General features: G+C 41.9%; 1 protein-coding gene across 5 annotated transcripts in view; it reads left to right on the forward strand.

The window, feature by feature from the left end:
• The first annotated feature begins 29 nt into the window (after positions 1-29).
• The window catches only part of SLC35D2 (solute carrier family 35 member D2), a 55,048-nt gene continuing 41,784 nt past the window's right edge, over positions 30-13,293 (forward strand). The window contains exons 1-2 of one of the 5 annotated variants that reach the window (XM_023525042.1): positions 120-261; positions 584-689. Coding sequence is in view for 2 of the 5 variants with exons in the window: in XM_011383473.2 (XP_011381775.1) it covers positions 110-261 (152 nt within the window). In the remaining 3 variants the exon portion in view is untranslated. Of the gene's footprint in view, positions 262-583; positions 690-12,810; positions 12,858-13,293 lie in introns of those variants that run through there. The other 4 variants (XM_023525041.1, XM_011383473.2, XM_011383472.2 and 1 more) reach the window with 4 other exon arrangements.

Below are 13,293 nucleotides of genomic sequence, written 5' to 3' on the forward strand. Positions count from 1 at the left end.
TTTTGGCCGCGCTCTCTCGCGGCGGCCGGGGGCGGGGACGGAACTGGGGCGGGGCCGGCCCGAGGGCAGTGGAGGCGGGCGTCAGGCTGCGGGCCGGGGGCTGCGGGACATGACCTGCGAGGATGACCACGCGGGCGCCGAGCCCGCATCCGCCCCGTCCCCGCTGCCCTCCGGGGTGGCCCAGCTACTGTCCGCGCTCTTCTACGGGACCTGCTCCTTTCTCATCGTGCTGGTCAACAAGGCGCTGCTGACCACCTATAGGTGAGGCGGGCGCCAGGGGTTCGGGCGGGATCGGCGCGGGGCGCCCGGCTGCTCCGCGGCGACCTGACCTGGTACCTTCCCGTTCCCGCGCCACGCTGGCTGGACACGCGACGTCCCCTCAGTGGGGGGCGGCGGGGTTGCCCATGCCTTCTTACCCTAAGGCCGCGCCCGGGTCAGGGCGGGTGGGGACCGAGAGCCTCGAGTCGCAGTGCCAGCGCGGGTGGTCGTGGGCTTTGCACCTTGACCACGTTTACGCAAGGCCGGAAACCTTCGCAGTGTCTAAAAACCCAACTACAGCCTAACAAAGTCATTCTCCTGTCAGTGATCGCGGGCACGCCTCACCACTATTTACTTCACTACTTACTACCGCAGGACACTGCGGAATTGTGCTTCCGTAGAGCTACATCCCAACGCTTTCCAGTGCACCGATGAGCTGAAACAAGCGAACATTTCTTTATAGACATCTACATGTTCAACAATCGGATGAGTTCATTTGTTTTGAGCGATCATTCATTCTCACATTACCAGCATGTTCATGGAAAATTGGGGAAAACAATGAGACGTTCACACGATGTACTTTTTTGGACGTGTTTATAGTAAGCCAGCAAATTTGTGGTTCCTTGAACCTATTTGTAAGGACTAGAAAATCCTGTTTAATTTTGCTGTCGTAGTAGCAGCATTGAAAGCGTTGTGGATTTAGACATAGCTCCACCACTTAATAGCTATGCCTGTGGGCCAGTCCCATAGTCAGCAGTTTTCTCAGATGCGAAAGCTGAATTATTATAACCCTGTTAATTACCTCCCAGAGCTTTGCTGGAGCTGTCATAAGTGAGGGCTCTTTGTAAACTATACTGTGAAATCCGCATTTTATGAAGAGTGCAGAGAGACCTCAGAGATTATCTTCAGCCTTCTTATTTTATACTTGAGAAAGTGGAGACTCACATGAGCTTGGCTGTTTACAACTACAACATACTTATTGAGCGCTTACTATGTGCCAACCCTGTCACAGGCACCAGGGAAGCAGCTGTGAACAACACAAATCCCCTGTTCTGAAGATTCCATGTTATTGATGGAGACAGAAAAATAAACAAGTGGGTTCATGAATAATCAAAGTAATTTTAGATATGAAATGAGAGCGGCTGGGGTGGAGTGGTTGGCACTACAGCATTCCAGACAGATGGGAATGTTCTGAAGGGGGCATGAGCTTGGCCTGCTGGAGGAACAGAGAGATCACGGTCACTGTGGCCAGAACTGAATGAACAAGTGGGAGAAGGTAGGAGAGACAGGGAAGGCAGGATCAGATCTCTAATTCCTTCAGTAATATTTATTAAACACCCGTTATGTGCCAGGCAATGTTTGGCTCTTGGGATTCAGAAGTGAATAAAGCAGATCAAAATACCAAATGTTATGGAGCATCCATCCATCCTCCTGGAGCTTACATAAAGCTTTCTAGTGGAGTAAGAAGTAAACTGATAGAATTTTTATCATGGCAGATGTGGCTATGTGTTCACAAGAAAAATGTAAGGCAGGAAAAGGGAGTGAGGTAGGGAGTGTGGGCATGAGAGAGAATTCCATCTCAGTGTGATCAGTGAAGCCTCGCTGAGGAGGTGACATTTGAAGCAAAACAAGTGAGGTGAGTGAGATGGGGGAAGAACATTCCAGGTATGGAAGAGTAAGGAGTTTGGGTGGGAATGCTACTACATGGGTCTCAGGTAATGGATTGGTAGATTATGTAGGGCCTGTGTGGAGGCTCTGAGGGATGAGAGCCACTGGGAAGAGCATAGGAGTAACATGATCGAAATCACTCTGGCTGCTGTGTTGAGACAGTTATTGGGGGACCAAGAGGAAGCAGGGAGACCATCAAACTAAACAAATTGTTTTAATTTTAGTTTAAATGCAATCAGATGGAAGGTTTTAGCATGTGCCGACATGACATAATCTGTGTGAGTAAGAAGATTTCCTTGGCTGATGGGTGGATGGTGTTGGAAGCATGGAGAGGAGCTAGGAAGTGATTGCAGTATTCCAGATAATTCTAAGATATGGCTTGGACTGGGATGGGGGTATGGAGGGAAGGGCTAGATTTGGGATACTTTTTTGGTGAGTCTTGCTGTCAGTATTCTTTTCAAGGTCTCTACTATTGTGGTGCAGCACGCTTGCTGGCATCCGTGAGAAATGCAAACCCTGCCTTAAAGAAAGTGGAATAACCATATGCCTAAACCTGGATCGCCTAGGATAAAAAACAAGAGAATGCTATTCATAGGCTTGTTTGGGAATGGACTGGAGTTTGTTGGGTGGTTTGAACCTCACTCTTCACTTTCTGCACTTGAGTGAGCAGTGTGCTCTCCTGCCATGGCATTCAATGCCTCCAAAACACATGTCTTCTTGTGGGAGGCAGGGAGTGGTAAACACAGGGTAGTGTTTACCAGATGAAGGGTAGTATTTACCAGATGAAGGACAGTGTCCCACCAGGAAGAATTATTATCTGAGACATTCCATGCTCTAGCCTTTCCACCTTTAAAATTTTGTGTTCCATGGTTAAAGGAGGAAATCGAGTTTTAGTTTCAGCAAGGCAAAAACCCTTAATAACCGTTATAAGTAAACGTTTCACATTTCAGTAATATACAGTTTTGAGGGGAAGAGGGTTGGTGTGATTTGATAACAACAGTAAACCATGGAAATCTGATCCAAGCATTAGCCGTTTGAGGATAGAGTGTTGTGTTGTCGCTTAGAAGGAAGGACCTTGATAATTGCTTAATTTTTAGGGTCATGGGAATGTAGCTCAACGGATGTTTTTTCTCTTCCATTTTGAGCAGATTGTTTCTGGTTGGGGTACAAGACTTGATGGGTGGTCTTAGTTATTTGTCTTAGTTCAATATAATGCTAGATTTTCCTGGTTGGACAGAGAGGTTGAAAGATGTGAACTTTCAAATTGTGTTGGGGTGAGAGGGAAAAGCAAGGTTATCTAAGAATCTGTGACCAGTTGGTCATAATAGTTCTTAGGAATCAGATTCATGATGGTTGTGCAGGTGGTCCTGAGTTGTTTTGTTGTTGTTGTTGCCATTTAAAACCTATTCTCTATGACATGCAAGCATTTACAAATGATGTTTAAAAAGTATAGAACTAGTTGTATTCAGTTCACAAATATTTGCTCAGTATTTGCTGAGTGTCTACTTCTTTCTACATCTTAGGGCTTTGAGATTTAACACAGTGGTTTCCAAACCTATCCTTGTGATGTGACTCACTTGGATAGATTTTTATAAAAGCTATTGATTTGGAATCTCCAGTTGTGGGAACTGGAAGTCCACGCAAAAAAACCAAAATCAATTGTTAATTTTCTCATTTTGATGAGAACCTGCTTTCTGTTGAATACGCTGCTCCCTTCGTCACCTGGAATGGAGCTGGATCCTGATCTCACCCCAGTTGTGGCCCTGGCTGGGTGCTGGGATTGGGGGCCCCGGGGGCGGGGGCGGGGAGCAGTCTGGTGGCTCCCCACTGTGCATGCTCCATGAAGACTCCAGCCTTCCCCTGCACTTTCAGTCCTCTCTGTGATGGCTCCTGGGCTCCTATGATTCATTTAGTGGCGATGCCTGTGTTCCTGTCAACCTAGACTGACATCAGCCTTTGGGGCTTCAGGATCCACGAGCTGAACCATGGCAGCTGGTCTTGTCCCACTTGTCATGGTCACTCCCAGGGCCCGTGCTCCAGTCTCTGCAGGGATGGTCACCATCTATGTGCTATGGCAGCTCTTCCCTCCAGTTCCATGAAGAGCAGCTCTGGAAACCGCATGACTTCCTTCTGGTTCCCACCTTGGCTGTCACTTGTTGGGCACAACCTACCATCTGCCTCCTTCCTTCAGTCCTTGAGCAGTTCATCTGTCCTGAAAGAAAAACCATTCTGAGCTGGCTGGTTTGACTTTAAATTGTTGATCACAAGCCTCAACTGGCTCTTCTTGTCCCAGAAATAACTCACTCTTTCAGGCTTTCTCCTTCATCGTGAACCCTCCCACACCCCTGTCCTTCACCTCCTTCTGTGATAGTTCATTAATAGAAACCATCAAAGAATGTTCCTCCCTGTTCTTGCTGCTAAAATGGAGGGAACTTATTGTTGTTTCTGTGGAAGGGCCAGCCCCGCACTTCTTGGCGTCCGCTCCCCCCACCTCCTCGAATAATCATCTTCTTTTTGAAATCAGCAACCTCTCTCCATTAGCAAACAAAAACCTTCCCTGGATCCCACATGGGCCTTCTTTTTTAGTTCCTTTCAGAGTCAGACTCCTCAAAGAGTTGTGTACACATATTGTCCTCACTTCTTTGCATTCACTTCTACAAGAATTTGGTTAAAAACTTGGGGGTTATTTTATTTCAATACAGGAATGCATGAAGAACAATAATTATCTATATTCCTACAACCTAGAATCCATATCTTGAAATATCTATTTTTTAAAAAGAAAAGTCATTCAATTATGATCATTATAAAGAATTCAAACAAAAGAAAAATATAAGGGCGGAAATTTAAAATTAACATAATTGACATTAGGCAATGATTTCAGACATCTAGATATATGGATGGATTGGAGACATAGATGCATAGATTGAATTACTTTTTAAATGTGTCCATACTATAGATGCTACATATTTACTCATTTATTTATAAATTGTTTTCTTTAATCCAAAAAGGAGTTGGGAAAGGGAGCTTTCATTTAATTATTATTTTTTTTGAGAATACCCCCATCACTTTTTATTATGAAAAGTTTTAAGCATACAGAAAGATAGAAAGCAAAGAACAATGAACACCTATATACACACCACTGAGATGCAATAATTAACATTTTGCTATTTGCAATTTTTCCCCAGAACCATTGAAAGTAAGTTGCAAACATCATGGCACTTCACTCTGAAATACTTCAACATGCTTCTCTTGAAATACAGATATACTCCTATGTAGTATCATTTTTCTTTTAACAAATTTAACAGTAATTTCCTAAAATAATCTAATACCAGATCTATAATCATCCCCATTGTCCCCAAGATGTTTTTATGGTTGATTTAAACATTTGAATCTAGATCAAGTCAAGCTTCATGCAATACATAGAGTTATGTCTTTCTAGGCGGGAAAAGCCCCCCATTCCACCCATTCCCCATGATATTGGGGAAGAGTCTTGGCCAGGTGTATTGTAAAATGTCGTATTTTATGGATTGTCTGACGTACTTTCTGAAGTCTTGCTGAACTTATTTTCCTCTATTTCCCAACCGAAAGTTGATCTAAGGGCTTGATTACATTCAGATCAAACATTTCAAACAACACCACTTCAAAGCTGACCTCTGGACTTCATATTGCATCATATCAGGGGTTAGTCCACCAATAGTCATGCTGGCTGCATTTGAAGGGTCATGTAGGGTGGAGATTGCAAGTTGCATGTACATATGAAATTTAGTTTTAACTGAATTGAATGGAGAAAAGAGAAATTAAAGTTCAATTAAAAGAATCGTTGATTTTCAAATATATATTTCTTAACTAAAGTTTATTATTTATTAAAAGATCCCTCTAAATTTAAGAGGCCCTGAAAAACATCAAGAAGTTAGTCATTATGTTGATTTTATAGATATGTTTCAATTTTTGATGGTATATATGACCTCTGCTATGAAAGATGAGGATTTTTGCATACTTCTTCCTGTCTTCCCTCCTCTCCATGTCTTCTTTTATAATGTAGCATCCTGTTCTGTAATTATCTCACAGTCGTTTGAATTTGTTTTATAGTTAGATGTAATCAGTAGTAGCCCTTTACTACAATGTCTACATTCCATAATTTATTAATATTTTTTTAAATTTTATTTTTAGTTTGAAGCATACAGTACATTGGTTAGACATTTATATAGTTTATAAAACGATCCCCCTAATTGCTCTTTCTCTCCTCTGGCTCTCCACCTAGCCATTATATTAATGCTAACTGCATTCCCTATGCTGTGCTCCCCATCCCCGTGCCCATCTATCAACTACTAATTTGTACTTTAACCCTTCACCCCTTTCTCCCAGCTCCTCAACCCCTCCTCTCTGTCTATCACCGGATTGACCTCTATATTTGTGAGTCTGTTTTTGATTAGTTTGTTATTTTTGTTCCTTAGATTCTGCATATAAGCGAAATTCTATGGTATTTATTTTTCTCTGTCTGACTTATTTCACCCAGCATAATAACCTCCAGGTCCATCCATGTCGTTGCAAATGGCAGGGTTTCATTTTTTTTTTTTTTAATGGCTGAGTAATATTCCATTGTATATGTGAACTATAACCTCTTTATCCAGTTGTCTGTTGATGGATGTTTAGGTTGCTTCCATATCTTGGCTATTGTAAATTGCGCTGCCATGAATATTGGGATGCATAGGTCTTTACAAATTATGGGTTTGTTTTTCTTTGGGTAAACCCAGAAGTGCAATTGCTAGGTCAAATGTATATCCATTTTTAATTTTTTGAGAAACCTCCAGACTGTTTTCCATAGTGGCCGTACCAATTGCAATCCCACCAACAACGTATGAGGATTCCCTTTTCTCTACATCCTTGCCAATGTTTGTTGTTCTTTGATTTATTGATGATAACCATTCTGACAGGTGTCAGGTGATATCTCATTGCGGTTTTACTTTGTACTTCTTTGATGATTAGTGACCTTGAGCATCTCTTCACATATCTATTGGCCATCTGTATTTCCTCTTTGGCGAAGTGTCTGTTCAGGTCTTATGCTCATTTTTTAATTGGATTGTTTGTTTTTATTGTTGAGTTGTATGAGTTCTTTATATATTTTGGATATTAACCCCTTATCAGATGTATCATTAGCGAATATCTTCTCCCAGTCGGTTGTCTTTTGTTTTGTTGATGGTTACCTTTGCTGTGCAAAAACTTTTTAGTTTTATGTAGTCCCATTTATTTTTTTTGTTTCCCTTGACTGAGGAGATATATCTGAAAAGAAATTACTGTTAACAATATCAGAGGGTTTACTGCCTATGTTTTCTTTTAGAAGTTTTATGGTTTCGAGTCTGCATTTAAGTCTTTAATCCATTTTGAGTCTATTCTTGTATAAGGTGTAAGAGGATGGTCCAGTTTCATTTTTTTGCATGTATCTGTCCAGTTTTCACAATACCATTTTTTGAAGAGACTGTCTTTACCCCATTGTATATTCTTGCTTCTTTGTCATATATTAAATGAACGTGTAGGTGTGGATTTATTTCTGGGCTCTCTGTTCTGTTCCACTGATCAATGTATGTGTTTTTATGCCAGTACCATGTGTTTTGATTACTGTAGCCTTGGTACAGTTTGAATCTTCTTTCTCAAGATTGCCATGGCTATTAGGGGTCTTTTATGGTTCCATATAAATTTTAGGATTATTTGTTCTAGCTCTCTGAAAAATGCCATTGGTAATTTGATAGGAATTGCATTGAATCTATAGATTGCTTTGGGTAGTATCGCCATTTTAATGATGTTGATTCTTCCTACCCAAGAGCACGGTATATACTTCTATTTATTTGTATCTTCTTCAATTTTTTTCAATGACTTATAATTTTCCGAGAACAGTTCTTTTCTCTCCTTGGATAATTTGATTCCCAGGTACTTTATTGTTTTCGATGCAGTTGTAAATGGGACTGTTTTCTTAACCTTTCTTTCTGAAAGTTCATCATTGGCGTATAAAAATGCCACTGACTTCTGAATATTAATCCTGCTACTTTACTGAATTCATTGATCAGTTCTAACAGTTTTTTTGGTGGAATCTTTAGGGTTCTCTATGTATAGTATCATGTCATCGGCAAATAATGAGAGTTTTACTTCTTCCTTTCCAATTTGGATATCTTTTATTCCTCTTTCTTGTCTTAATTCTGTGGCTGAGACTTCCAATCCAATGTTGAAGAGGAGTGGTGAAAGTGGACATCCTTGTCTTGTTCCTCATCTTAAGGAAAATGCTTTTAGCCTTTCCCCATTGAGTTTTTTTTTTTTTTTTATGGTGACATTGGTTAACAAAATCTGGTTTCAGGTATACATTTTAACAGTAAGGCATATATATATTTACATTGTGTGTTCACCTCCCATAGTTAGATTTCTTTCTGTCACCGCATATTTGACCCCTTTTACCTCGTCTACTTCCCCACTCCCCGCTACCCTCTGGTAACCACTAGTCTATTGTCCATGTTTTCTAATTTCTTGAGGTAGGCTTGTATTGCTATGAATTTCCTTCTTAGGATTGCTTTTGCTGTGTCCCATAGACTTTTGAGTTGTCGTGTTTTCATGTTCATTTGTCTCTAGGTATCTTTTTGATTTCTTCCTTGATCTTATTGATAACCCATTTATTGTTTAGTAGCATGTTATTTAGCCTCCATCTGTGTGTATTTTCCTTTTTTTTTTTTCTTGTAATTGATTTCTAGTTTCATACCATTGTGATCGAAGAAGACAGTTGGTATGATTTCATTCTTCTTAAATTTATTGAGATTTGTTTTGTGTCCTAACGTGGTCTGTCCTGGAAAATGTTCCATGTACACTTGAGAAGAATGTATATTTTGCTGCTTTGGGGTAAAATGCTCTGTAAAGATCTATTAAATCCATCTGGACTAGTGTGTCTTTTAGGCTCATTGTTTCTGGGTTGATTTTTTTTCCTGGAAGATCTGTCCATTGGTGTCAATGGGGTGTTAAAGTCTCCTACTACAAATGTATTACTGTTGATCTCTCCTTTTATGTCAGTCAATAATTGCTTTATATATGTAGGTGCTCCTGTTTTGGGTGTGTATATGTTTACTAGGGTTATGTCCTCTTGATTTATCAATCCGTTTAGCATTATGTAATGCCTTTCTTTGTCTCTTATTATTGCCTTTGTTTTAAAGTCTATTTTATCTGATATAAGTATTGCTACCTTGGCCTTTTCTTTCATTTCCATTTGTGCGAAATATCTTTTTCTATCCTTTCACTTTCAGTCTGTGTCATTTGATCTGAAGTGGGTCTCTTTTAGACTGCATATGCATGGGTCTTGTTTTCTTATCCATTTGGCTACCCTATGTCTTTTGATTGGAGCATTTGATCCATTTACAGATAAAGTGATTACTGATAGGTACATAGCTACTCTCACTTTATTATTCGTATTTGTTTGTTCTATTTTCTTTTTTATCCCCCCTCTTTTTATAAGACCTTTTAACATATCTTGTAATATTGGCTTGTTGGTGATGAATTTTTTAAGCTTTTCCCTGTCTGGGAAGCTCTTTTTCTCACCTTCCATTTTAATTGAAAGCCTTGCTGGGTGGAGTATTTGTGGTTGTAGATTCTTGTTTTTCATAACTTTGAATATTTCTTGCCAGTCCCTTCTGGCCTGCAAAGTTTCCATTGAAAAATCAGCAGTCATTCTTAAGGGGGTACCCTTGTAAGTAACTAGCTTCCTTTCTCTTGCTGCTTTTAAGATTCTCTCTTTGTCTTTGGGATTTTAATTATGATGTGTCTTGGTATAGGTCTGTTTGAATTCCTCTTGTTTGGGACTCTTTGTGCTTCCTGAACTTGTTTGTGTAATTCCTTTGCCAGGTTAGGGAAGTTTTCTGTCATCACTTCTTCAAATAGATTCTCAATCCTTGTTCTCTCTCTACTCCTTTGGATACTCCTATGATTGGGAAATTTTTATGCTACATGTTGTCTCAGAGTTCTCTTAAACTAACCTCATTTAAAAAAATTTTTTTTTCTTTTTGTTGTTCTGATTGGGTGTATTCTGCTACTTTGTCTTCCAGTTAATTCACTGAGTTGGTCTTCTGCTTCATCCAATCTATTGTTGAATCCTTCTAAGGTGTTCTTCATTTCAGTTATTGTATTCTTCATTTCTGTCTGGTTCTTTTTTATGGATTCTATGTCCTTTTTTATGCTTACAGTTTATCTCTCTGTTGAGGTTCTCATTGTGCTCATCCATTTTCTTCATAAGTTCGTTTAGCATACTTATAACCATTATTTTGAACTCTGTCTCTGGTAGGTTGCTTGCCTCTGTTACATTTAGCTTATTTTCTGGAGTTTTCTCCTGTTGTTTCATTTGTGGCATGTTTCTTTGTTTTCTCATTTTATTAGTCTTTCTGTGTTTATTTCTGTGTGTCAGAAATATTTGTTTTGTCTTTCAGCCTTGGCCAGATGGCCTAGTGTGGAAGGTGTCCTGTGTGGCCCAATGGTGCACTCTCCATGCTCGCCTATGCTGGGTGCTCTAGACGTGATCTTTGTGTGGATTGCGTGTGATCTTTTGTTGTCTCCAAGACTTTATTGTTGTTAGTACATCAGTGGATGGGATTAATGCCCTGGCTAACTGTGAGAATTGACTGCGCCCACAGGGTAAGAGTTGCTGAGTGGGGGCCGACCCCACTGAGTGAGATTTGCCCTAGCAGGCTTGTGTACTTGTTACAACCACTGTTTGTGTGTATCACTAATGGAACTAATCAGGAGTTGCTCCGTTGTGGCCTGGTGCCATCCTCAAGATGCTTTGGTTTTGTGGCCCCTTGGGAGGACTCCTCCATAGGCCAAGGGCAGCTATTGCTTTTGATTGCTCAAGGCTACCTTGTGGGAGCTACAAAGCCATCCGCAGATGGTTGTTGCCTATGCCGGATCTATGGGTAAGTGGAAGAGACAATGCAATAGGCAGTGGTCCGGTTATTCCCCGTCCCTGACCTAGGGCAGTTTAGCAGGGGGACCAGTGCTCCTCCAGGTTTGACACTGCCTGTCAGTTGCCTGCAAGTCTCTGAAACTGGAAAAGCCTCTGGGTGATATGTGTGTTGGGTGGTGTAGGGACCCGGGAATCTCCTGAATCTATTGAGCAAATTTCCCCTTGCTACTGCAATGTCAGTTTACATGCCAGTGCTGTCTCTGTAGCTCCCTGTACAAGTTTCTAGTTTTAGCAAGGCCACCTGCTTCCCACCTTGGGCCTGAATGTGCCACCCCGAGGTAGGGGCAGCTGTTTATCAATGTGCAGCGGGCACTTTGTGTATTGGATGGGGTAGGGGCTCAGGGAGTCAAGGGCCGTCAGGCCAATAGCCTGTTTTCTGCACTTTCTATCTCTGCACATCCCTGCAGTAGTCAGTCATAGATCACATGGAGACAAGCTGCTGTCTGGGCAGTCCCACTGACCCCTGCGATCCCCTCAAGAGATATTGCAGCTCGTATAGGCAGCAGTGGTCTGCCCACAACCGTTTTCCCCGAAATGCGCTCACTGTGCTAGCCAAGGTCTATTGCCTGTGCAGATTGCTCAACCCCAGAGCCAAGCAGGGCATGGGAGACTGCTTGTCAATGGGCTGCAGACACTTTGTGGCTTGGGTGAAGTGGGATCTCAGGGAGACAAGGGCCATCCAGCCGATAAAGCCTCAGTTTTCCTGCAACATCTGTGCCAGCACGATCCCGCTATAGACAAAGATCACAGTGAGACCAGCTGCTGTCTTGGACAATTCCACTGACTCCTGCGCTCCCAGGAAGCAATATTGTAACTCGTGCAGCTAGCAGAGTTCTGCCTATAACTAGTTTCTCTGCAGTGCCCTCCTTGTGCTAGTCAAAGTTTGTTGCCTGTGTGGACTGGGAGAGCATGGGAGGAGGGTCAGGGCAGTGGCTATTCACTGTCAATGGACCGCCTGGGGCAATTTGCAGATTGGGTGAGGTGGGGTCTCAGGAAGACAATGGTCTTCAGGTCAGTACAGCCTTAGTCTTGCTGCAACTTCAGTAACTGTTCCTACGTTCCCAATAAGAGTACCAGATTACTGCAAGACTATCTGCTGTCTGGGACTGGCCCATGGATCCCTGAAATCTGCCCAAGTTTGTGTTGGCAGCAGTGATCTGCCTGAAACTGTCTCTGAAATGCATGCTCATAGCACTGGCTGCCAGCTGTGAATGTTTGGCCCTGTGGCATCCATCTAGCAACAGAAGCCCAGGACAATCTGCAGGTTGAGTGAGGTGGGCTGATCTCCTTAGGCCAAGGCTTCCTATTGGCTCTGTGGGAGGGGTCTGCAAAGTCCAGCTGGCAAGGTCTGTAGATTGCCAGATAGGGCAGCAGGACTAAAGCACAATGGTGGCTACCCTTCCAGCCCTTGTTCTGGCACCAGGTAATGCAGACTTTCTCGGTATGAATCCTGTGAGAGCCTCTGACCCTCGCCAGTGTCCTGGCTCAGTGTCCGCAGGTCAGAGAGCCTGTGCGTGAGTCCTTCAAAGGAGCATCTAGGATTTCAGTCTCTGTCTCACCCAGATGGCCAGAATCCCTTCTGGTTTTTACAGTCTGAATTATTGGGAACTCTTACTCCCTGGGCTGAGAAGCCCCAAAATGATGCCAGGACCCCCTTCTTCAGCCTTGCTCTTCGTCCCAGTGATCCACTACCTGCAGGTGCGGGTCCAGCCCAATACATGACTTTGCCCCTCCTACGTGCTTCAATGTGGCTCCTCTTTTATATTATCGGAAGTACTTGTTATGATCAGTTGGACTTCAGGTGATTCTCCACATTGATTATTTTATAATTTGATTGTAATTTTGATGTGGACCTGGGAGGAGGTGAACCCTGCTTTTACCATCTTCCTTCTTCTTCCCAGAATTCGTTATTTCGATTTGACTCCTGATTGGTGGATTTCATTGTCAGGTAGTATTTTTATTGAAAGTACATGGCCACTATATTAACTGTGTAAGCATTCTTAACAGATTTTTCTCTACCAAGTGTACTTTTAGATCTGAAGTTTCAGTTTATTTATTTTCTTCATATCAAGAAAACAAATTTTTCTTTTATCTTTGAATCATTTTCTCTTTTTATTGAGTTCTTCACACAAGATACAGCAGTTAGCCTTATATGGTGGTGTTTGATTGTCTTCTTTATTTATTTATCTTTGAGTTTGTCTTTTTCCTCTCCATTCACTCTCATTACCTCCAGTGCTGATAATTCAGTCTTCAGCAGTGACCATTTAGTTCCATGTTTTTTCTAAGTTATTCATGTGGCAGATGTATTGTTTTGGTCCTCAGTCGGTTTCCTTAGATCTGTATGCTCCCTTTTCATCTCACTTGACTGTTTTATTATCTCAATT

The sequence above is a fragment of the Pteropus vampyrus genome, unplaced genomic scaffold (genome assembly GCF_000151845.1).
Source record: "Pteropus vampyrus isolate Shadow unplaced genomic scaffold, Pvam_2.0 Scaffold520, whole genome shotgun sequence".
NCBI lineage: Eukaryota > Metazoa > Chordata > Mammalia > Chiroptera > Pteropodidae > Pteropus > Pteropus vampyrus.